The sequence below is a fragment of the Salvelinus fontinalis genome, chromosome 9 (assembly GCF_029448725.1).
Source record: "Salvelinus fontinalis isolate EN_2023a chromosome 9, ASM2944872v1, whole genome shotgun sequence".
NCBI lineage: Eukaryota > Metazoa > Chordata > Actinopteri > Salmoniformes > Salmonidae > Salvelinus > Salvelinus fontinalis.
Window position 1 is genome coordinate 36,841,115 of NC_074673.1, and position 26,406 is coordinate 36,867,520.

General features: G+C 43.3%; 1 protein-coding gene across 5 annotated transcripts in view; it reads left to right on the forward strand.

The window, feature by feature from the left end:
* The window catches only part of LOC129862511 (craniofacial development protein 1-like), a 55,245-nt gene that overhangs the window by 5,595 nt on the left and 23,244 nt on the right, over positions 1 to 26,406 (forward strand). For 4 of the 5 annotated variants that reach the window (XR_008760775.1, XR_008760776.1, XM_055934261.1 and 1 more), the window contains exon 6: positions 23,219 to 23,377. The exons of the other annotated variant lie outside the window; for it this stretch is intronic. Coding sequence is in view for 2 of the 4 variants with exons in the window: in XM_055934261.1 (XP_055790236.1) it covers positions 23,219 to 23,377 (159 nt within the window). In the remaining 2 variants the exon portion in view is untranslated. The remainder of the gene's footprint in view (positions 1 to 23,218; positions 23,378 to 26,406) is intronic. 5 annotated transcript variants of the gene reach the window in all.

The following is a 26,406-nucleotide window of genomic DNA, read 5'->3' on the forward strand; positions in this document are numbered from 1 at the left end:
TATATAGTGAGCAATATGTTTGAACATCAAATCGCCATAAAACCGCAGTATCGAATCGCAAAACATATAATATCGTGAAAATTGCAATACATATCGTATCGTGATAAAACATTGCTCAAAAAAATAAAGGGAACACTTAAACAACACAATGTAACTCCAAGTCAATCACACTTCTGTGAAATCAAACTGTCCAATTTGGAAGCAACACTGATTGACAATAAATTTCAAATGCTGTTGTGCAAATGGAATAGACAAAAGGTGGAAATTATAGGCAATTAGTATGACACCCCCAAAACAGGAGTGATTCTGCAGGTGGTGACCACAGACCACTTCTCAGTTCCTATGCTTCCTGGCTGATGTTTTGGTCACTTTTGAATGCTGGCGGTGCTCTCACTCTAGTGGTAGCATGAGACGGAGTCTACAACCCACACAAGTGGCTCAGGTGGCTCACGTGGAGGACGCCGTAGGAGGGCAACAACCCAGCAGCAGGACCGCTACCTCCGCCTATGAGCAGGAGGAGCACTGCCAGAGCCCTGCAAAATGACCTCCAGCAGGCCACAAATGTGCATGTGTCTGCTCAAACGGTCAGAAACAGACTCCATGAGGGTGTTATGAGGGCCCGACGTCCACAGGTGGGGGTTGTGCTTACAGCCCAGCACCGTGCAGGACGTTTGGCATTTGCCAGAGAACACCAAGATTGGCAAATTCGCCACTGGCGCCCTGTGCTCTTCACAGATGAAAGCAGGTTCACACTGAGCACATGTGACAGACGTGACAGAGTCTGGAGACGCCGTGGAGAACGTTCTGCTGCCTGCAACATCCTCCAGCATGACCAGTTTGGCGGTGGGTCAGTCATGTTGTGGGGTGGCATTTCTTTGTGGGGCCGCACAGCCCTCCATGTGCTCGCCAGAGGTAGCCTAACTGCCGTTAGGTACCGAGATGAGATCCTCAGACACCTTGTGAGACCATATGCTGACACATGCACATTTGTGGCCTGCTGGAGGTCATTTTGCAGGGCTCTGGCAGTGCTCCTCCTTGCACTAAGGCGGAGGTAGCGGTCCTGCTGCTGGGTTGTTGCCCTCCTACGGCCTCCTCCACGTCTCCTGATGTACTGGCCTGTCTCCTGGTAGCGCCTCCATGCTCTGGACACTACGCTGACAGACACAGCAAACCTTTTTGCCACAGCTCGCATTGATGTGCCAGGATGAACTGCACTACCTGAGCCACTTGTGTGGGTTGTAGACTCCGTCTCATGCTACCACTAGAGTGAGAGCACCGCCAGCATTCAAAAGTGACCAAAACATCAGCCAGGAAGCATAGGAACTGAGAAGTGGTCTGTGGTCACCACCTGCAGAATCACTCCTTTTTTGGGGGTGTCTTGCTAATTGCCTATAATTTCCACCTTTTGTCTATTCCATTTGCACAACAGCATGTGAAATTTATTGTCAAGCAGTGTTGCTTCCTAAGTGGACAGTTTGATTTCATAGAAGTGTGATTGACTTGGAGTTAAATTGTGTTGTTTAAGTGTTCCCTTTATTTTTTTGAGCAGTGTATATTATCGTGAGGTCCCTGGCAATTCTCAGCCCTGTGTTTTAGTGTATGTGAAGTTGTTAATTCATGTTCCGAACAAGCTTGCATGTTTGACAACAGTATTTTGGAGTAGTTGCACTTTGCACTGGATGTCAGGGGAAGGAGCTGTGAGTTTGAAGTGGATGTGTGTGTGTGTGTTGTAGCAGCAGGCGGTACATCATGCATTGGTGCATCGTGTACTTATGGCTGCTTGGATAGTGTCTGTGCGTGTGTTGTGTATATGTTCTGTTTGTGCATATTATTTTGTGTGTGTAATGTGTGTGTGTGTATCATTGTCTAGCTATGACAGCTCCAGCTGCTCTCCTCTCCGGCTCCCCTGCATGTCAATACTTCCCTCTGTTGCCATGGTGTTTAATTTGCCGAGCGCATCTTTCCTCTGAGGCGGTGGCTTATGTCCAGACAGGAAGTGATATTTTCCTTACAGGTTGTACAGTGTGTCCAGAACCATTTCCTGTTGTAGAGGAGGAGAGGGTGGGCTTACCTATAGTACGACAACAGGAAGTAGCCGTCAGTCAGTTAGTAGCCCTCCCTCGTCATTCCTGTAGACCAGACCCATTAAGTGAATTACCTCGCCTTAAAACCACATCACAACCTGCTGCATGGACAGGGCAAATGTTGTTTTATTTTGTTCTTATCAGCTCATAAGGCTCTCTGGATGTTGAGATAACGTTGCAGTGGCACACGCTGTGCTGTTACGGAGGTCCCATGGTGCTCTCTCTTTCCCATGTTACACCCACTATTTTCCCGCCTTAAACAAGAGGCAAGAAAGTGTTGACTGCATTTTCCCACCCTTTATTTTCCATTATTTTCTCCATCTTCGGCTCTCCTGTCCTGTCTACACCCCATCTCACCACCTCTATCTCTCTCTCTCTCTCTCCTGAGTCCTGTGCGACTGGAGTTAAGTCTCTTTCTCTCTCTCGTGATTTGAGGTTAGCAGTGTAGTGGAAGGCCTGAGTCAGCAGGACAGGCCCCAGGCATGTGATCTCCATTGAGTTCAGCCTCTCTTAAATGAACACGTGCCTCCCTGCCATACTGTTCAGCTCTGTCTGTCTGAGCTCCTACTGCGCTGTAATGTGGCCTTGGCCTTCTGACTGCCATTACTGCGCACAAAAAACTGCTCTTTTGTCTGCTTTTTCATTCACTTTCTGTCTCCCTCCCTTCTCCCCTCTCTCAACCCCATCTCAATCTATTTTTCTCTCTTACTATTCCCACACCTTCCCTCCCTCTCTGTCTTTCTCTATCTAAATTTTATATAATTCTTCCTTTATAGATCTGTTCCAGGCAGGCACTATCAAGATAACTGTATTGAGACATATGAAATAAACACAATAAAGGAAAGATGGCTAAAATCAGAGCTCTGTGGTGCCTGTCGTTGCATAAGGCATCATAGTGGTGCACTCAGCTTTGGCAGTATCCAAATTGTAATACCTTCATACCGACCTTGTGCCTTACCAGGATATTTGGTAATATCAGCACTGAACACAAGGGGTGCTATTTTCAAACCCACCTTAGCCTCTGTAATCCGATGGTTAGCAATGCTAACAAGTACATGTAAAATCCCTGAGAAAGTGCTAACTGAATGCTAACAAGCATATTGCAAACATGTTATACAGTCTCTTACCTAAACTATTTGCAGGACAGCTCATAAAGTTTTACAAGTAACAAAAAATATGCTACTCACATTTTGCTGCACACACACAACAAATATTGGGCAGCAAGGCTCTTGATCCAGGAGGCATTGGAGGCTCCTCAGAGGAGGAAGGGGAGGGCCATCCTCTGTGAATTTTATATATTTTTTTACATAGTGAAACATTAAAAAAGTTAGCCTTTTTAGAAAAAACTATACTAAATATATTCACGTCACCAAATAAATGATTAAAATTACAGTAGCCTCAACAGCACAGTCTGGGGTTGCACCATTGTGTAGCCACAGGACAGCTAGTTTCTGTCCTCCTGTGGGTACATTGACTTCAATGCAAAACCTAGGAGGCTCATGGTTCTCACCCCCTTCCATAGACTTACACAGTAATCATGACAACTTCCGGAGGACGTCCTTCAACCTATCAGAGCTCTTGCAGCATGAACTGACATGTTGTCCATGCAATCAAAGGATCAGAGAATTAATCTAGTACTGAACGCATAATCTACAGCTAGCTAGCACCGCAGTGCATAAAATGTTGTGAGTAGTTGACTCAGTGAGAGAGCGAGCTATATATATATATATATCTCTTTCTTTTTTTTCACTTGCTTAGCTAGCGAATGCAGCTAGCTAGTTTAGCCCGCTCAAACAGACAGAGGCTATGTTAGCTAGCTGGCTATGGCTATTCAACACTGGAACTCTTCCAAGTCAAGGTAAACTTTTGGTTTTATTCATTTATTGCCACCGGGTCAGCTGGTGTAACTGATAAACTACTTTCTGTATTCTGTACTGCATGATTGTAGCGGGTTTACTAACGCGTTAGTTCTATTAGCTATGCTGACTATGACGTTAGCCAATATAGTGACAACGTTGTAGGCTGTGTGTAGCGGTTATGGTATGAAGGGTTGGCTTGTTTTTTTGTGTTGTGCCCTGAAGTCCACAAACGAAGGGAAAATGTGAGAGGAGGAGAGCGCATAGATGCGAGAACGAGTTGTACAACAAGCAAAGTGATCATGTGGTTTGTTTGTGGCTGCTATGAAAGTGAACTGTGTTTGCGGGTGATCAGGGGCGTATGCATTCCACCGATTCTGTTGAAAATAAATCTTAAACGGAAGCAAATGGAATGAAACAGGGATAAACATAACTGAATTTATCCAATAGAAACTCTTGTTTGCAACTGTTGGGCTAATGATTACGCCCTAGATCAGCTAGATGCAGGCAAGAGTGTGCAAGGCAATATTTAATGTGTCACTGTCTGTCACCTTGATTACTAAAAATGTTCTCTCGACCTGTTGTAGCAACCTTATGATGGGTATAGGGACAATTTTAGTATCAAGTAGTAGCCTAATCCTATCGATGTTACATTGAGCTGGTTGAATGGAATATGAAAGACAGTCATCCAATATGCTGTAATAGAAATAAGGTCATGCTCATCTTAAACGGCCCCGACTGCCACTACCAGGAGGGGCTTCTCTGCTGTTAGACTACCTCAGCTTGATTTTGGAAGAAGCTAGCCACTTAGCTAGATAGCTAACTAGACAATAAATTAGCAAACCAAATGCACAACTGCAGAGCATTTAGAACATTTTAGACAGTAAACTTAATAGTTATAAGATGTCTAGCTGGCAAACATATAGTTGTGAATTCCATACTGTAACTAGATCCCCTGGTGCGTGCTGCTCACAAGGCGGTCTCTCGTCGTTGTGTGCTTGTAAACGAACACCACATGACTGGGGACTACCGATAAGCTTCATAAAGAAAAATGATGTGGCAGGTGTAATGAAGAATGCAATCTTCTTTATCTCCTAATGTATTGCTCAAGTTGACTGCTGGTATTTACTTAAGAAGTACCTACAAATATTTTGATTTATAAAATTTTTTTTAATGTTTTAAACGGTATTGAAAAACCATCTTGTGGCTATTTCCAAATACCCCGGTATACGGTATACCGCCCAAGCCTAGCACTCAACAAAAACACCAGCCAACATTTCATCAATCCTCCATCCCCCATCTAATTGAGAGGAGTTGTGTTCATAGATTTGATTGACCTGCTGTCATGCTCTGTGGGTACTCCTGTGTGTGTGTGGCATGGCTATAATCTGCCAGAACAGTGGTCCACAGCGGCATTGTGAAATACTGGCGGTTCAGGCTAAGTGCTATCGATTAGCATACCGCTGAGATTTAGAGCCGCTTGTTGGGAATTCTAGTGATTGGTTGATTGATTGCTCTCTGTCTCTGTGGTGTTACCTCACTACTCAACACCGGGTGACATTGATTCTGAACGTAGACGGGCACACACTCACGTACACATGCACGCACATCATCGCCACTGTGACACAACAGTAAGACTGTCTTCTCTAGACTTCCTAACGTTACTGTAGTCTTGTGTACACACACATTTGGCTGTTGATAAATATATTTATTCCAGTTTTTCGCATTTGAAGTTATTACATATTTAATGATTTAGAATTTCCGACAACTTCAGACAAGGTCAGAGCCATTTTTTACATTGTTCAGAGGATGTGCTTTTTAATCCTGATCCTGGGGACCCAAATGGGTGCACTTTCCCACCCGCACCCTCATGCACCCAACCCCAATGAGAGGCTGAATGGTCCCCAGGGCCAAGAAGCACAGCTCAAAGGTACATTAACGGGTATGGTAGCAGATTCTCAGCAGTTTCAAATCAGTTCAACAGAATGGAGGCACATCAGATATTTGGAAAATAAATAATAATTACAAAAGCAGCAACAGTCAGTCAAGTAAATTACCTGGAAAGTCTTGCCTCTGAAGGAGGGAGGAAATACATAATTTTTCCCTTTTTAAAATGTATCATATTTTTTTTCTAGTTTTAAAAAGTGAATCAAGTCCTGCAGCCATTGACTATGCGATGGTGGGTGACCCTCTTTCCACTCCAGGACTTTACATTTCTTGGCAAAGATAGTAGCAAAAGCAATTGCATCCTGCACTGCCCTGGACACCGTTAAACCAGTAGGTGGTAGGCCAACAGAGGGCACAATTCTACATTGACTCAAAACTACAGACATTGTTGCAAAAACACTTGTCCAAAACACAACGATCTTGGGACAGGATCAAACATATGAAGAACAGTGCAGATGCAAAGTTTGGTAACACAATGATGGCACAGCAGCACAAACCATCATTCTGTTACCAAACTTTGCATCTGTTCTTCAAGTAAATGTGTTTTTGTACAATTTTCTGTGCATAGCTGAAAGGTTTGTTTAACTTTGCAATCATTGGTTTTTGTTTGACACACGGTCTCAGCATTATTATGTTAACGTGGAATTGCCCTTCTTCATTAATGTAATTGTTAACTTCCCTCTCTTTGCTCCTGACTGTGACTGGCTCTCTATCAAATAAGCCTGTGTTATGGTGTGTGAGTATTTCAATGTGAACAGGGCAGTTGCATTGGTTGATATTTTCCTGTATTTTTGTGTGTATGACATATGTTCGGTGTGGGTGTGTGTGAATGTATTTGTGTGTGCGCACGCACATGCTTCGTGAGAGAGTAAGTATGTCTGCAAAGGCTAATGATTTCCATATGTTCTCAGCTTAGAGGGCTGCTTTTCTAATTATAGAGGGACATCTCAGGGGCCTACCTACAAAAATAAACCTTTTCTTTGTTTTTACAGAGATGGAGAGGAAAGCTATCATACATTATGTCTGGCCTGACTCTACACCCAAGTCATACATTATAGGCATGTCTGTCTGTATTTTTGTGCACACACTTCTCAATTTAGTGTGTGACTGAGTGCGTGTGTACACGTTTTTGCGTGTGTGTGAGTTCGAGCCTGACTGGAACATTTTGCTCCCAGATCAGAACATTCTCATGAATTCTACAAAGTTCTGCAGTGTTATTTTAAAGGGTCTCTGCTCAACTCTGATCTTAACCTTATAAATCGGGAAAGGAAAGCTTCTATAGGCCTACATCTAGAACAGTAGAGAGGGTGATGAGAGACTACCAGTGAGGTATGCTGCTGCGACAACAGTATTAGTTTTCTCATCATTGGACTCTATGGCTGTGGACCATCCTCTGGAGCTCTGTAGCTCACTCATGTTTCCCATCTCGCTGAGAGCTCGGAGAGCAGGTTGCCCTCCAGGGGTGAGGGGTCAGGGGGTAAGTGGGGTCAGAGCCAGCAGCAGTAGGGACCAGGGACAGGGGAAGAGTGTGACTGAGGGAATTAATGAATGGTAATAGAGCAGAGATGATGAGTCTGCGGTGCTGTCAGTGAAGAGAGAGGTGTGGCAGACAAGTGCTCCCCAGATTTAGGAACATAAACTATTTTCCTTCATCATAGATGTGTGTGTCCTCTATTGCTGAGCGATTAGTGCTTTTTGAGGTCGGTTTCGTTTCGATTTGTTTTTAAATCACGGATTTCGGTTTCGATATTTATTTATTTAATTGACATTAAATGCGCTATGCGTTATGTGGGTTGAATACTCTAACAACACAGAATAAAACAATTCGTAAAAGTCCCCTGATGGTAGTGACTGTCCATTACTGATTATCACTTATTAACCATCATTTATTCACATTACTTTAATACAATATTTGAGTTGTTGTGTATATTATTTGATGAATTTATTATTTCATTCCAGGTCATCATCTCATCTCTATAGAACTGCTGCTTATATCTGTCTGACAAAATCACTATTTGGTAGTTCTTCAAATGCATACTTTAATGACTGCTGAATATCAACTATCAATCACTTAGATCATGTATTTTCAGGTAGAGAACTCGCGAAGCAAAAGCTGCTCTTTATATCACCTCCTGCTCATGCATTCCTCTGTTTCTTCCGTAGCAGGTGTAAAATAAAACACAGACCGGACAAGTAGATGCGAAATGGATTATGGTCATTTGTAGTTAATTACCATGTTTCATGCGTTAAACTACACTGTATATACAAAAGTAGGTGGACACCCATTCCAATAAGTGGATTCGGCTATTTCAGCCACACCCGTTGCTGACAGGTGTATAAAATCAAGCACACAGCCATGCATTCTCCATAGACAAACATTGACAATAGAATGGCCTTACTGAAGAGCTCATTGACTTTCAATGTGGCACCGTCATAGGATGCCACCTTTCCAACAAGTCAGTTCATCAAATTTCTGCCCTGCTAGAGCTTCCCTGGTTAACTGTAAGTGCCGTTATTGTGAAGAGGAAACGTCGGGGAGCAACAACGGCTCAGCCGAGGAAGCGGTAGGCCAAACAAGCTCACAAAATGGGACTGCTGATTGCTGAAAGTGCGTAAAAATTGTCTGTCCTCGGCTGCAACACTCACTACCGAGTTCCAAACTGCCTCTGGAAGCTACGTCAACTCGAACTGTTTGCGTTCTCTGAAGTGATGAATCACGCGTCACCATTTGGCAGTCTGAAGGATGAATCTGGGTTTGGCGGATGTCAGGAGAACACTGCCTGCCCCAATGCATAGTACCAACTGTAAAGTTTGATGGAGGAGAAATAATAGTCTGGGGCTGCTGTTCATGGTTCAGGCCCCTTAGTTCCAGTGAAGGGAAATCTTAACGCTACAGCATACAATGACATTCTAGACGATTCTGTGCTTTCAACTTTATGGCAACAGTTTGGGGAAGGCCCTTTCCTGTTTCAGCATGACGATGCCCCCTGTGCACAAAGTGAGGGCAATACAGAAATGGTTTGTCGAGACCGGTGTGGAAGAACTTGACTGGCCTGCACAGAGCCCTGACCTCAACCCCATCGAACACCTTTTGGATGAATTGGAACGCAGACCGAGAGCCAGGCCTAATTGCCCAACATCAGTGGCGGACCTCACTAATGCTCTTGTGGCTAAACGGGAAAAGGTCCCGGCAACAATGTTCCAACATCCAGTTGAAAGCCTTCCCAGAAGAGTGGAGGCTGAATTAGCAACAAAGGGAGGACCAACTCCATATTAATGCCTATGAGATATTTGACCAGCAGGTGTCCACATACTTTTGGTCATGTAGTGTATGTAGAATATTGGCCTGTTGGAAACAACAACTCCCTATTAAATTCGACAGTTCAGGCTGGATCTGATTTATCTCTAGAAAAACTGTGCAATGTGTGCATTGAGCTCAAAGAAAAAAACGTAAGGAAATGGAATTCAAATAATTGAACCGATGTCGGTCAATTAAGTTGTTTTAAAAAAACAAAAAATAACCAACATTTTGGTGAATCGCTCAGCACTAGTGTCAACGCACCTAAGTGAAGGACCAGTCATGGTGTTATGTTTCAGCAGGGCTATCAGATGTGCCTCACCACCATAGGTTATTATGTCTGAGTGTTACACGTTGCTATGTTTGTAATGAGAGGGTGCTAAAAGATACTACCTTAAGTGGAGGAGCCTCATTCAGTTGCAGAGCAAAGAGCATCCTCACATACCAGTGAGACCTCTTTTATAGAAACCTGCTGTACATGCACCATCTAGAATGCACGAGCTGTGTGTCGTATCTTATGTTGAGGTTTCTATGTTTTGGTAGAGTTCTGTGGTGTCATGATAACTGTTGAGGAGATTGACGTAGTCACCCGTAGAGAAGCATCTGTGTTTGCTGTGTGTACACACTGCCCGGTCAGGTGACCGGTGAGATGAAATGTCCATTGTATAGCTTTTAACCTCACCTTATATGGTTACACCACCTTATAACAACACTTTCTTTAATCCTCATCTTGTTTCATAATTGTGACTTATCAGGGTCATCACCTCTGTTCTTTTAAAGTGGTAATTTGTGCAGGAAGAATCAGATATGCATGGCTTTTCTATTGGCCTTGAGCTGTGAGAGGAGATCTACCAATGACCTTTTAATGGGCACAAAGTGTATTATCCTTTCAAGGACTTCCTCCTGGCCTGGGTCTGCTGATGAGAGGATGAGGAGCAGCTGGTTACACCCCTTACAGGTAGGCAGCAGCCTTAGTATGTGTGTGTGTTTAGGGGTCCTGCATTCTCTCCCCGTGGCTACAGACATCTGGAGGAGCCCCTCCACTCTCCCCGTGGCTACAGACATCTGGAGGAGCCCCTCCACTCTCCCCGTGGCTACAGACATCTGGAGGAGCCCCTCCACTCTCTGTGTATTAATACAATCTACAATCTATTAATACAATCTATAGTGTAATTAATATGCTCACCATGCTCAAAGGGATATTCAGTGTCTGCTTTTAGATTTGTTTTTATCCATCTACTTAATAGGTCCCCTTCTTTGCAAGGCATTGAAAACCTCCCTGGCCTGAATCTGTGTTTGAAATGTACTGCTCAAATGAGGGACCTTACAGATAATTGTATGTGTGGGGTACAGAGACGAGGTAGTCATTAAAAAATCATGTTAAACACTATTATTGCACACAGTAAGTCCATGCAACTTATTATGTGACTTGTTAAGCACATTTTTTTTTTATTTTTATTTTTTATTTTTTTCGGGGGTTGGATCAGCTTAATATTGCGGAAAGAATGTTGCTTCCAATGTAATTGTCTGCATCATTTCCAATCCCCCATATTTTTTTGGGTAAATATATATATCCATTCACGTATGCATACATATACACATATATACATACACATACCTACATAGACATACATACTTTTTTAAAAGAGTATACCTTTATTATTATTCCCCGCAAACCCTACCACCGATCCCCCAATTGGAGTAAACTGATAAACATTTCTGTTTTTACCTTCAATTTATACATCTTATACACATTTTACAGACACAGTCTACTTTATAATAGTTCTCTCTTGTTTGTTCTTAGTCCTTCCTCTATTTCTGTTGTCCATCCAGTTTGACTGTTAAGCACATTTTTACTCCTGAACTGATTTAGGCTTGCCATAACAAAGGGGTTGAATACTTATTGACTCAATACATATCAGCTTTTCATTTTTTATTTGTAAAAACATTATACCACTTTGCCATGATGGTGTATTGTGTGTAGTAGTAGGCCAGTGACAAAAACATATCTAAATGTGATAGTAAGTTTCTGTGAATGTCCTCTCCTTGGCATTGTTTTAAGGAAACCACTTGCACTACCTGTAACCTCTAGCACATCTTCAGGAGGCAGGTCTTTGTGAAGCTGGCAGGGCTGAGGACAGGCTGAGCCTGAGTGAGGTTAAGCTAGGGCTGTGGTGGTGACAGGCTGTAACTGCAACACTGGAAGGTGAACACATTGTGTCAGTGATGTGTGGGGAGCTGTGACAGGAGAGAGCTGGCAGTCTCTGTGTACACATTAGCAACCAGTGTGCACACTGTGACTGCCACACACACACACAGCTCTCTAGCAGCCATTATAAGGTGTGGGTAGGTGGAAGCCCACTGGGTGGAGCGGAAGGTGGTGTTGTTAAAAGTATGTCTCAGGTTGTGTTTCACAGGACCTGATGCATCACACCTGCCTGTAGTGCGTGTGTGAAGTTCTTTCTTTCAGATGGTGCTTACGTTTGTGTTGAGGAGGCATCATTTTTGTGTTCTTGCATGGGATTTGTTCGTTTTTTATTGGTTAGAGGCAGCCAGTGTTTTATGGATAAGAAGCAAGACAAGCACTCAGCATGTAGATGTCTCAGTAGATTACACTCACCATGTAGATGTCGCAGTAGATTACACTCACCATGTAGATGTCACAGTAAATTACACTCACCATGTAGATGTCGCAGTAGATTACACTCACCATGTAGATGTCGCAGTAGATTACACTCACCATGTAGATGTCTCAGTAGATTACACTCACCATGTAGATGTCTCAGTAGATTACACTCACCATGTAGATGTCTCAGTAGATTACACTCACCATGTAGATGTCTCAGTAGATTACAGAAGACATGTTGCAATGATGTTGCCGTGTCAGTGGATATGTCAGTATGAGTGTGGCTGCAGTACTGCATAGCATCAACCCACCAATGCACAATCCTGTAATCCCAAATGTTTATTTCCTGTTTGTACAGACAATGTCCACAGACACACACACACCCACACCTACCTGAGACACCCAAACCCTGAGCCACATTTCCCCAGACCTCCCTCTTTCCTTTTGAGTTGGTATGTTTGACAGTTTCCCTGGCAACCACAGCAGCAGAGGAACATGTGTGCTGGGGGGATCCTCTGGGAGTAAAGTTTTAACTGTTAGAGGTGCCCTGAGACCCCCATCCCCACCCTCTGGTTCAGGCCTAGTCTGTGTTAGAGGGCCTGATGAAAGAGGGCCTGATGCAACAGCACACTGGGGCCCACTGCTCTGACGTTCCCTTCTCTTTTTAGCTGTGGTCCAGCCTGACCTCTGTGTGTCTGCTTTTATGTCATTTCTCCAGACTAAATTGGCCTGAGATTTATTTCTGAATCACATAGTTGTCAGTCCTCTGGAGAGTTCTGGGCTAGTCTGCACTTTATTCCTGATTTGTTTAAACCATCTGGATTTTTACAGAAAGTCAGATTGAGAGAAACTGAGAGGGGAAATATTGAGTGGAACTCATGGAGAGGAGTACTGTATGAATAGCCTGTGTGAGAGCGAGCTAGAGGGCTGGTGAGTGTGTGTAAGTGTGGAGCGAGGCCCCCGTGGAGAGGCCCAGCAGGAGAGAGGAGATATTAACCAACGTGCTGTTTCGTTATTCACTTACGACACATCACAGCCAAACAGAGCAGCGCAGAGTAATGCGCTACTGCTGCAAGCACAGTGTGGCTAGACCTGTTTGGAGACAGAAGGGGCTGTGTATGTCACAGAGTGCCAGAGGGGACCTGTGGTGGTGTCCCAGGGGTGTGCCTGGCCAGGTAGGTCAAGGTTTGTGTGTGTAACCAGGTGGCAGTAGCCAGAGGATGGTTGGCCAGCTGACCTGGGGACAGGTGGCAGCAGTATAAGAGCCCCTCCACAGCAGGTGTTCCCTATTGTTCACCCTAACCTAGAGCTGTCACTCACTCACTGACTCACTTACTCACCCAGGACAGGGCATGAGATACCAGCACCCCGGCAACACATTCCTGACTGGACCAGGCTTTGAAGATGGGAGGGATGGCGAGAGAGAGGAAGGGAGGGATTTAATCTTCTGAGGAAAGTTCAAATGGGCATGTCAGAATACACACACACACAAAATACGGTTGAGTCCATTTTGGCATCACTTCGGTCTCCTGAGTCTTGCACCAGAGAGAGAGTCTGTACTGTAGGCCAGTTGGAGGACAGAGTGGGACTCGGGGCTCTGGTACGGCTGTTGTTGGCTCATTTAGTTTGATATTATGGGCTTGTTTTAATAATAAGGCTTTCAAAGGTCTCTATTCAAACTGTCAAGGCTGCAGTGAAATAAAGCCTTTAGCAAACCTACTCTACTGTCCCTATTCTGGTATCCAAAACACACTCAGAATTAAAAAATATAGATACAGTGGGGCAAAAAAGTATTTAGTCAGCCACCAATTGTGCAAGTTCTCCCACTTAAAAGATGAGAGGCCTGTAATTTTCATCATAGGTACACTTCAACTAAATCCAGAAAATCACATTGTAGGATTTTTAATGAATTTATTTGCAAATTATGGTGGAAAATAAGGTGACACAGACATATGGTGACACAGACAACACAGAGTTACACATGGAGTAAACAATAAACAAGCCAATAACACAATAAACAAGTCAATGACACAGTAGAAAAAAGGCAAGAAATAGGCCATAGGAGCGAATAATTACAATTTAGCAGATTAACCCTGGAGTGATATTTGAGCAGATGATGATGTGCAAGTAGAGATACTGGTGTGCAAAAGGGCAGAAAAGTAAATAAAATAAAAACAGTATGGGATGAGGTAGGTAGATTGGGTGGGCTATTTACAGATGGACTATGTACAGCTGCAGCGATCGGTTAGCTGCTCAGATAGTTGGTGAGGGAAATAAAAGTCTCCAACTTCAGTGATTTTTGCAATTCGTTCCAGTCACAAATGACATGTTGGCTTTGGGGATGATCAGTGAGATATACCTGCTGGAACGTAATCACATGGTGCATAGCCTATCACTGACTGTCCACTGGCTAGAAGTTTGCACTTGTAATGAAAGGATTGGGTTGTATTGGACCATTGTGATGCATAACCCCACTTTTCTCTGGATACTGCTCCCTCTCCCTGGCTGATGTTAAGGTCCTCTCTGTCCTACCGGGCCACTGCTCCAGGAGCATTCCTACACATTTTTTCCCTGATATCTGGGTCATTCAAGCATCTCCCTGCTCCGTTGCCAAGACAGACCTCTCAGCACAGGTAAGACAGACAGGGGAAGTTTTAGGTCCACAACGAAGAGGATTTGACCATGGTGTTCTGGTCTGTAGTATAACAGAGCATAGTAGTCGTTATTCCTAACTAACCATCAGCACCCACTCTATTCTAGTGGTCTATTTGTTTGTTATGGGTGAATACTGGGGTCAGTCCCACTCTGGCAGCCCTCCCTGAGAAGGGGACGCATTTATTCTGCAAAACAATGGAATGTGGTTGGGAGGCCGAGCTGAGGAATGTATTTACTATTGAGGCAACAGTAGAATAATAGAGAGGGTTTGTTTTGAGGAGCCTTTATGACGGCTGCATCCTGCCAGAGAGACGACCATGTCACAGTTTTGTCTGTCTGCAGGGGGTGGAGGAGGCTCTTAGCCCCACCTCTCCTCACCTTGCTTCGCCTTTTCTGCTCTCCTTCCTTGTGCCAAGGTTGCAGAGCTGCGTGTGTGTGTCATCATTCCCATTTTGTTGTGTGTATTTATCGTGTGTGTACTGTGTACAGTAAGTGTGCGTCTTCATGCTCTGTGTGTTATCAGTCTCCCTGTTTGAGACAGCTATAGAGAGAGGCTCTGGTCATGGGAGACCTCAATCTTCAAATAAACTGGATTGTGATTACTGCCAGCCTCCTATCAGCCAGACCTTGTGTGTTTCCTCAAACAGGCCCTGCAGCCTGGGCAGTACGTTTAACATTCTCCCCTGCAGCCTGGGCAGTACGTTTAACATTCTCCCCTGCAGCCTGGGCAGTACGTTTAACATTCTCCCCTGCAGCCTGGGCAGTACGTTTAACATTCTCCCCTGCAGCCTGGGCAGTATGTTTAACATTCTCCCCTGCAGCCTGGGCAGTATGTTTAACATTCTCCCCTGCAGCCTGGGCAGTACGTTTAACATTCTCCCCTGCAGCCTGGGCAGTACGTTTAACATTCTCCCCTGACAGACACAAAGGCACAGAGAGAGGAGTGCTGCAGCCTGGCACACGACCCAGACCTTTCCCAGCCCACCACACAGGGACGGGGACAGGCTGGATAGAGTATCAGTTGAGCCCTGATGGTCTATTGATCCCCTGTCACAGCAGTTTGGAGCCTGGATTACAGTGGCGTTGTATAGGCATGTACTGTATGTGTCTATAGCTGCACTGTTTATCGTGCCTGTTCTCTAAGGAACTGCTTTGTGTCGCTTTCTAGTTTCTCCTTCATTCCTCTCACTCCATCCATCATTGGTCCTTTAATCAGGGGAGAACGACTGCCCCCTCTCATTGAAACCACGGAGGTTTAAGGCCGACCACGGTACTGCAGTTATTGTTAGCAGAACGGGATCCATCCCCCATTATAGTGAATGGAAAAATGGCAATCTTCGTGTAAGTAAAATGTATCAAAGACAGTCATGGTACCAATAATTGCTTCAAAATAAACTCCACAAATGTATTGTTAACAAACTATAGTTTTGGCAAGTTGGTTAGGACATCTACTTCGTGGATGACACAAGTCTTTTTTCCAACAATTGTTTACAGACAGATTATTTCACTTATAATTCACTGTATCACAATTCCAGTGGGTCAGAAGTTTAAAGGCACAGTCAACTTAGTGCATGTAAACAGCTTGGAAAATTCCAGAAAATTATGTCATGGCTTTAGAAGCTTCTGATAGGCTAGTTGACATCATTTGAGTCAATTGTAGGTGTACCTGTGGATGTATTTCACGGCCTACCTTCAAACTCAATGCCTCTTTGCTTGACATCAGGGGAAAATCAAAAGAAATCCAAGACCTCAGACAAAAAAATTGTGGACCTCCACAAGTCTGGTTCATCCTTGGGAGCAATTTCCAAATGCCTGAAGGTACCACATTCATCTGTACAAACAATAGTACGCAAGTATAAACACCATGGGGTCACGCAGCCATCATACCGCTCAGGAATGCGACGCGTTCTGTCTCTTAGAGATGAACGTACTTCGGTGTGAAAAGTGCAAATCAATCCCAGAACAACAGCAAAGGACCTTGTGAAGATGCTGGAGGAACCAGGTACAAAAGTATCTATCCACAGTATAACGAGTTCTATATCGACATAACCTGAAAGGCCACTCAACAAGGAAGAAGCCACTGCTCCAAAACTGCCATAAAAAAGCCAGACTATGGTTTGCAACTGCATATGGGGACAAAGATTGTACTTTTTGGAGAAATGTCCTCTGGTCTGATGAAACAAAAATATAACTGTTTGGCCATAATGTCCATCGTTATGTTTGGAGGGGGAGGCTTGCAAGCTGAAGAACACCATCCCAACCTTGAAGCACGGGGGTGGCAGCATCATGTTGTGGGGGTGCTTTGCTGCAGGAGGGACTGGTGCACTTCACAAAATGGATGGCATCATGGGGATGGAAAATTATGTGGCTATATTGAAGCAACATCTTAAGACATCAGTCAGGAAGTTAAAGCTTGGTCACAAATGGGTCTTCCAAATTGACAATGACCCCAAGCATACTTCCAAAGTTGTGGCAAAATGGCTTAAGGACAGCCTCCCGGGTGGCGCAGTGGTCTAGAGCACTGCATCGCAGTGCTAACTGCGCCACCAGAGTCTCTGGGTTCGCCCCCAGGCTCGCAGCCGGCCGCGACCGGGAGGTCCGTGGGGCGACGCACAATTGGGCTAGCGTCGTCCGGGTAAGGGAGGGTTTGGCCGGTAGGGATTTCCTTGTCTCATCGCGCTCCAGCGACTCCTGTGGCGGGCTGGGCGCAGTGCGTGCTAACCAAGGGGGCCAGGTGCACGGTGTTTCCTCCGACACATTGGTGCGGCTGGCTTCCGGGTTGGAGGCGCGCTATGTTAAAGAAACAGTGCGGCTTGGTTGGGTTGTGCTTCGGAGGACGCATGACTTTCGACCTTCGTCTCTCCCGAGCCCGTACGGGAGTTGTAGCGATGAGACAAGATAGTAATTACTAGCGATTGGATACCACGAAAAATTGGGGAGAAAAGGGGATAAAATTTAAAAAATGAAAAAAAAATGGCTTAAGGACAATAAAGTCAAGGTATTGGAGTGGCCATCACAAAGCCCTGACCTCAATCCTATAGAACATTTTGTGGGCAGAACTGAAAAAACGTGTGCGAGCAAGGAGGCCTACGAACCTGACTCAGTTACACCAGCTCTGTCAGAAGGAATGGGCCAAAATTCACCCAATTTATTGCGGGACGCTTGTGGAAGGCTACCCGACACATTTGACCCAAGTTAAACAATTTAAAGGCAATGCTACCAAATACTAATTGAATGTATGTCAACTTCTGACCCACTGGGAATGTGATGAAAGAAATAAAAGCTGAAATAAATAATTCTCTCTGCTATTATTCTGACATTTCACATTCTTAAAATAAAGTGGGGACCCTAACTTACCTAAGACGGGGCATTATTCCTAGGATTAAATGTCAGGAATTGTGAAAAGTTTAAATGTATTTGGCTAAGGTGTATGTAAACTTCCAAATTCAACTGTAGCCTCGCTACTGTTGTTTTTCAATGTCTTTTTACTGTTGTTTTTATTTCTTTACTTATTGTTCACCTAATATCTTTAGTTTAAATAAACATTTTTTTTTAGAAATTGCACTGTTGGTTAGTAAGCATTTTACTGTAAGGTCTGTTGTATTCGGCGCACGTGACAAATAAACTTTGATTTGATTTAATGGCAGCCTGTAGTATCCCAGTTAGCCTTCAACTTCAGTTACTCAATGAGAGGGGGCAGCACTGAGCTAGCCTGCAAAGTCACTTCCTGAAGAAGCTCAAACTGCTCATGTTATGTCTCCAAATGTCCTATGTTTATTTTTTAATTGTAACAAAAATATAAATAAAGCATGTTATATCTCCTTGAGATGCAAAAAGTAAACTCCACCCAAAAGCAATGCCACTCAGACATTGCTTGATCTAATATATATATTTTATAATTCCACTGTTGGAGCTAGGAACACAAGCATTTTGCTACACCCGCAATAACATTTGCTAAATATGTCTGTCACCAATAAAATTTGATTTGACATCTTTATGTATTTCTTTCATTAGTCCGTCGTTGATATAGTACCAATATGTATTGCATGTCAGCAATCAAGTTTTCAAAATACAGTGGCAGTCAAAAGTTTTGACACACCTACTCATTCAAGGGTTTTTCTTTTCTTTTTACTATTTTGTACATTGTAGAATAATAGTGAAGACATCAAAACTATGAAATAACACATATGGAATCATGTAGTAATCAAAAAGGTGTAAAACAAATCAAAATATATATTTTAGATTCGTCAAAGTTGCCACCCTTTGCCTTGCTGACACTTGGCATTCTCTCAACCAGCTTCATGAGGTAGTCACTTAGAATGCATTTCAATTAACAGGTGTGCCTTGTTTAACTGTATACAGTAACTTTCAAAATATAGAAATACCGCTGGTTTGATGCATTTTGCATCAAATTATGCTGCGTTTGCATTAGAGGTCGACCGATTAATCGGAATGGCCGATTAATTAGGGCCGATTTCAAGTTTTCATAACAATCGTAAATCGGATATATATTTTTTTACACCTTTATTTAACTAGGCAAGTCAGTTAAAAACACATTCTTATTGACGGCCTAGGAACGGTGGGTTAACTGCCTTGTTCGGGGGCAGAACTAAATATTTTTACCTTGTCAGCTCAGAGATTCAATCTTGCAACCTTACGGTTAACTAGTCCAACGCTCTAACCACCTGCCTCACGAGGAGCCCGCCTGTTACGCGAATGCAGTAAGAAGCCAAGGTAAGTTGCTAGCTAGCATTAAACTTATCTTATAAAAAACAATCAATCAATCATAATCACTAGTTATAACTACACATGGTTGTTGATATTACTAGTTTATCTAGCGTGTCCTACGTTGCATATAATCGATGCAGTGCGCATTTGCGAAAAAGGACTGTCGTTGCTCCAACGTGTACCTAACCATAAACATCAATGCCTTTCTTAAAATTAATACACAGAAGTATATATTTTTAAACCTGCATATTTAGCTAAAAGAAATCCAGGTTAGCAGGCAATATTAACCAGGTGAAATTGTGTCACTTCTCTTGCGTTCATTGCACGCAGTCAGGGTATATGCAACAGTTTGGGCCGCCTGGCTCATTGCGAACTAATTTGCCAGAATGTTACGTAATTATGACATAACATTGAAGGTTGTGCAATGTAACAGGAATATTTAGACTGATGGATGCCACCTGTTAGATAAAATACGGAACGGTTCCGTATTTCACTGAAAGAACAAATGTTTTGTTTTCGAGATGATAGTTTCCGGATTCGACCATATTAATGACCTAAGGCTCGTATTTCTGTGTGTTATTATGTTATAATTAAGTCTATGATTTAATAGAGCAGTCTGACTGAGCGATGGTAGGCAGCAGCAGGCTCGTACGCATTCATTCAAACAGCACTTTCGTGCTGCGTTTGCCAACAGCTCTGCTGTTTATGAATTCAAGCCTATCAACTCCTGAGATTAGGCTGGTGTAACCGATGTGAAATGGCAAGCTAGTTAGCGGGGTGCGCGCTAATAGCGTTTCAAACGTCACTCGCTCTGAGACTTGGAGTAGTTGTTCCCCTTGCTCTGCATGGGTAACGCGGCTTCGAGGGTGGCTGTTGTCGATGTGTTCCTGGTTCGAGCCCAGGTAGCGGCGAGGAGAGGGATGGAAGCTATACTGTTACACTGGCAATACTAAAGTGCCTATAAGAACATCCAGTAGTCAAAGGTATATGTAATACAAATGGTATAGAGAGAAATATTCCTATAATAACTACTACCTAAAACTTCTTACCTGGGAATATTGAAGACTCATGTTAAAATGAACCACCAGCTTTCATATGTTCTCATGTTCTGAGCAAGGAACTTAAACGTTAGCCTTCTTTCATGGCACATATTGCACTTTTACTTCTCCAACACTTTGTTTTTGCATCATTTAAACCAAATTGAACATGTTTCATTATTTATTTGAGGCTAAATTGATTTTATCGATGTATTATATTAAGTTAAAATAAGTGTTCATTCAGTATTGTTGTAATTGTCATTATTACAAATACATTTTAAAAATCGGCCGATTTAATCGGTATCTGCTTTTTTTTGGTTCTCCAATAATCGGTATCAGTATCGGCGCTGAAAAATCATAATCGGTCGACCTCTAGTTTGCATCATATGATGCAAAATGCATCATACATGAAAAGTATTTTGGGACCATATCAACAATGGACTAATGAAACCCAATACATAGTATTGATCGTTTTTGGGTGGAATTTTCCTTTAACTGTTTTCATTTCACTTCAATGTGCTATTGAGTCTTCAGATAGGATGGAATGGTGTCATGTGATCAATTGCTTTGTCCATTCATGTGCAGCCATTGCTTGTAATAGAGAAGTTTTGCCACAATATGAGACTCACAAACCTTTACACAGTCACACGCATGTTGAAATATTAACACTGGAGTTGTGTAGCTGTCCTCTATAGATCTGTGCGCTGTAGCCTGTGTTGGGGGAGGCTGAGGCTCACTTTGGTGCATTAAGGCTTGCTGCTTGCACATGACTGAGCAGCAGCAGCCCAGTGTTTAGCAGAGGCCGATGATGCAGTATAGTGATTGGGACATTTGCAGTGCTTGTCTTGCGAGCTTCTCCAGGATTAGATCGGGGAAAAGAAAAACAATATTAGATATGACCTTAATTCATTTATCAGTTTTTGTTTAACTCCATGTAGTTCTGTTCACCATACACTGTGTTCTAAGTGGATATTATTGTTTTTGTAGGTGCAGAACGATGGTGTGTGTGTGTATGTGCATGTACTAAGCTATTTGGATGTTTAGTCTGGCCCATGTCTGGCTGCCGTGGGAACAGTGCTCAGTGGGCACAGCTGGCAGAAAGCTGTGTGTAAGCATGGGCTTATGTGACATGTTCAGTCAGCGTGGTGTGTTTGTGTACATTACTAAGGGAGTGTGTTCTTGAGGGGGAGTTTTGTTGTGTGTTGGTAGGATAAGACGTGTATGTGAGCATTCTGCCATTCTGCAGGAAATTGATCTGTTCCTGAAGAGCATCACAGAAAGACCCACAAACAAAACAATGCAGAAGAAAAGAAGAAAAGTTCCCCCTTGCGTTTCTTTTGCCCGCCATCTTCTGAGCGATGCAGACAGCTCCTGTACAGATGGCAAATGCATTCTGTCAGGCAGACTTTACCCTTGTTTCTCTTCAAAGCACCCTTATCCTCTCTGTGGAATGAGAAAACTATCTGCCTTGTATGGACCAGGGGTCTTTCTCCTATTCCTCTCATTCCTCTCTTTCTCTCTGTGTTAATTCACTTCAGTACTTTTAGTAGCAATATACTGTAGTAGCACTGTATGACTGACAATGTGTTACTGATTCAGGCTTGTCGTTGGCCCTACCTCCAGCTGGATTGATTAGTATATGTTTGCCAGTGTGTGTTTGTCCTCTCCTTGCCGTTTCATTTTATAGCCAGCCTGTTACAGGCATTTTAGATTATGAGCAGCTTGTAATAACACACGTCCAATGAGCTGGAACTCTATTAACAGGCTTGTTATCAACATGGTTAGAGTGGGATACATGGGTGTGTGTGGGTTTGCACGTGCGGGTAACGTGTGTGTGTGAGGGTGTATGCTGCCATGTCTTCTTTTGTTGACCTCCGTTTCAGTGTCACTTCCCTTTCCTGGTTATCCACAAAAACCTTGATATAGGAGACAGCCTTGTTAAACACACCCTGTCTTTACTGTCTGCTGACACACACAGATGCAAACAAAGAGAGGAAAGCATTAGTGTAACCACATTTTGAGTCTGTTCTTCTAGGGACCTGCAATATGACTCAACTGAGCATGAAAGTGCTCGTCCTTGGACCGCTGACACCATCCAGTACCTCCAAGGTCTGATGGTGCCCCAACCACTCCGCCAGCACCCTAACAGACCCTCTGCCTCCCCCTAGGTCCCCTTGTGGGGGAGGCGTGCCAGTGTGATGTCTTCAGCTATTTCTCAGCACACATTGTTTAACATTTCATTGCTGCAGCCAAGAGAAACATCAGTGTCAGGATGACTTTCTTCTGTATCAAAATGGACTGACATCTTTGTTCACACAGCTACACAAAGAAACGAGGTGATGCTCTGAAATAAACTGCTAGAAGAATCATTTCAATTTGGGAGCCTGTTTTGTTTGGTTTTATAATCTGAAATCTGTCTATATTTCCTCTGTCCAGTCTCTTTTCTCTCCTCTCTTCCCTCATTCACTCCCTTCCCCTATTATTCAATTTTCTTCATTGTGAGGATTAGAGCTTGTGACTATTTCATTTAGAGCCTGATACCGATTCAGATTTTTTGGGGGACAAAACTTTACGATATATTACGCCGGGGAAATTCAAGTGTAATTATTCCACACTGAATTCTTATAAATTGCCATCCAAAACAGCAATTGTTCAACAAATATGTTTCAAATGTAGATTTTTTTTACATTGGGAAATTAATCAAATCAAGTATTCAGAAAAGCATGAGATTCCCATGTTTCATCCGATTTATTAGTGGAATTATAGGCTGATACCGATATAGCAGTAAAAGGCCAACATCGGCTGACAATATCAGTCGGGCTCTAATTTCATTTATTGCTCTCCCTTGAAAATGTCATAATTTCGCTCTGCTGTTTTCTGAAGATGAGGCTTGCAAAAATAGCCAATTTATCAGCCCTGCTTCACAATGAAGCACCTCCCCTCTGTGTTCTCTTTTATTGTGTAACGTTTACATGTGTCCCCCTCAGTGTCAAGAGGCCTGTAGGGATGGGCAGCATCCTGAACCGCCTCGGGGGAAAGAAACAGAAGATGAGCACGTTAGAGAAGTCTAAGATGGACTGGAACGCATTCAAAGATGAGGAAGGCATCGGGGACGAGCTGGCCATCCACAACCGCGGCAAAGAGGGGTGAGTCTCTCTTTAGTAGTGCCAGCGATGCCATACAGTGTACTGCAACACCATTCCACCAGTTCAACAGGCTGGTAAACTGATCAGTTAAAAAGTATTTTGCCTCTACCCACCAGCCTTATCCTGATGGACTGGTCCTATATAATATCTACTGTCCAGTACTAATCCTGAGCTACAGAACACATCTGTCTCTGATACCAGTGGTCTCTATCTGTTGTGACGGATCAGCTAGTCCGAAACACCCTAACACAGGCGGGAGGCATGAAATGAACAGACCGGAGGCAGTGGTTGTGGTTACTTTTCTTTTGTATTGTCACTAAACAAGTTTTCTTTTCGCCCGACAAAATAATTCCAGTTCAAGGTAGCGTCCAACAGCGTAAAAATAATACAAATAAACTAACCAGTTGACCAAAAGGCCATGGCCAAAAAGGGAACACGAAACAACAAACGGCTCCCCTTATCTTTAGACTATCATCTACACATATTTACAGGTGGAACGCTTCCCTCTATCAATAGCCTGCCTTGTTTAACATAGAGCCAAGGTGCATCAGATGAAGACGCTTTCTCTGAGGTAGGAAAGTCCGAGGTCCTCACAGGTCCCCGTGTCTGCTCCCAATCCACCTCGAGCTCATCTCCTGGCACACCTATATAGAGGGAGACACCAAGCCAATCAGTGGGCCCAGATATGTACTAATTGGCTTTACACTGAGTACCTATCCCCTGAGGAGGGTGCTGTCGTGTCGTCTTGCTCCGGCTGGTCACTAAATCCTCACTATCTATAGTAGTCATCAGCAGGTTGGACTGTGGATAGTCATGAAGATAATCCCCTATAGACAAGTGCTTTGTGATCGATAGCTTGTACCTGGCTGAGCTCTGCAGCAGTCCAGCCTTATTAAGATGCCTAAATGAGTCATGCCTATAAGTTGGCAATTGTAAGCATTTAATTGTGTTTGGTAAAAATTATAGACCTTTTATATGCAAAATGAACGGCAAGTAACTTGATGCCTGCTGTGCCTAAGTGATATAAAGTTGTTTAACGGTAATATTATAAAAATCCCGCTTTTAAACCATTATACTGTATGATTTACTTTAATCTCATATTAATCTTGTCTGTCTATAACAAACAGAACGTTTTTGATTAAAATCTATGTATTTATATTAATGTCTATAAATCAATCTCTGAATTTGCTACCTTGATGAAATCACTCTCCTGCTCCGCTACGATGTAACAATTGCAGGGATGTCCTTTGTCAGTGGCTGTGATGTAGGGTTCAGCCAAGATTTGATGGACAGTCGGAAGAGCAAATTAAATGGTAGGAAGGACATCCCAGGTTCAAGTGGTTTCAGATTTCACATCCTACATCACACAGGCTCAGAAAATATAGTCTGGCTGCAGTCCAAATATGTTATTTTTACGCCCTCCGCACTCGCGCTAGCCTCTTTGCCTTGCGGGAATCCTTGTCGAAACTGGATGCAGTTTGTCTTAAGTGGAGGTCCAATTCACTAACGTTGCCCCCTCGATTTAGCTCAAGGGAATGATCACTTGTGGGGTTGATATGACCCACAATTCAATGCAAACTGTGGTCACGTATCATACTCCGGTGGCCGGAAAGTGTCAAATTTAATCAACACGGCTGCATTTTCGGGCATGTCAGACAAAATTATGAATTTTGTAAGCTAGCTTACTAAAACAAATATATTGTAATGACCTGACTAGATCATAAAAGAACGACTGTCCAGACAGAGGATTGAGTTTACGAATGGACGGTTTATTAAACCAACTTTACACAGGCTACTGTTTGGCCGTAGCCCACGCCAAATAAATGAAAGATAACCCACAAGCCAATCGTGACCTTCTCTTGTGAAGCCCAGACGTAAGAGAGAGAACAAAGGCAAAACCTGGTCTTAACTTCCAATGCTCCATCCCCCTGCCCAACCCCCCTCCACGCCACTCCGCCAACCACCAGGATGCCCGGCATCAGAACATTCCAGGCATTCCCGTGATTGGCAGATAGCAGGTTGACTGACATGTCGGACCCCGCGAACACAACCACCTACTAGCCTAACACATAACACACAGCTGTCTGTGCGGGTCGCTACAATATAGATGGCATTGATTTTAGCATTGGCAAAGTGACTTAGTCTTGTAGTGAGGACCCTATACAATGTAGCTAGTTTCATAAACATATTGGAATAAATTACCAAGCTATAAAACTAGTTAGCCAGCTATGGGTAACTGTAGGTACATTCGTAGCTTTAGGTTGGTTGTTTTTGAGGTCAATTTCAAGATTTCAACGGACATTGGCTCTCCGATGTGACAATGTAAAATGCCATTCAAGGGCTGTTTAGGGCGAAGGTCTGTCTACTTTGAATTTGGACTGCAGCCTCTGTGTCCGTGGGAACCAGGGCTATTGCTCAATTCAAGCCGTTTTGATCTACAGTGTCCACAAATCGATTTATAAGTGAAAATTACGTTCGGAATCGGTACCAGAACCAGGCAGGTCCCCTAAACAGGGGACTTTACATCTAAGAGGTTTAACAAAAGAGTGGTCAAAATTTCTCCTCCTGGAGGCGAACCCGCAATGTTGTGACCCACAGATGGGAACTCTAACCATTACACTAGGAACTTAACACCTTGACTTCGACAGACCATTCAAATTATTGGAAGCGTTCGTTCCAAAATGATTTTGTTAATTCACTCAGTAGTGATTCCACATTTATTTATCTTGCTTGGTTAAAACAGTTGATTTAATCAAGTAGTTAACCAAGTTAGCAAGTATTTTGTTTTCTTTTGACTGTACGCTGCTGCAACCTGATCGTATAGCATTTCGTATTATTCTGTATGTAAATCCGAGACACTCCATTTATACTGAACAAAAATATAAAGCAACATGCAACATTTTCAAAGATTTTACTGAGTTACAGTTCATATAAATAAATCAGTCAATTTAAATAAATGCATTAGGCCCTAATCTATGGATTTCACATGACTGGGCAGGGGCGCAGCCATGGGTGGTTCTGAGAGGGTA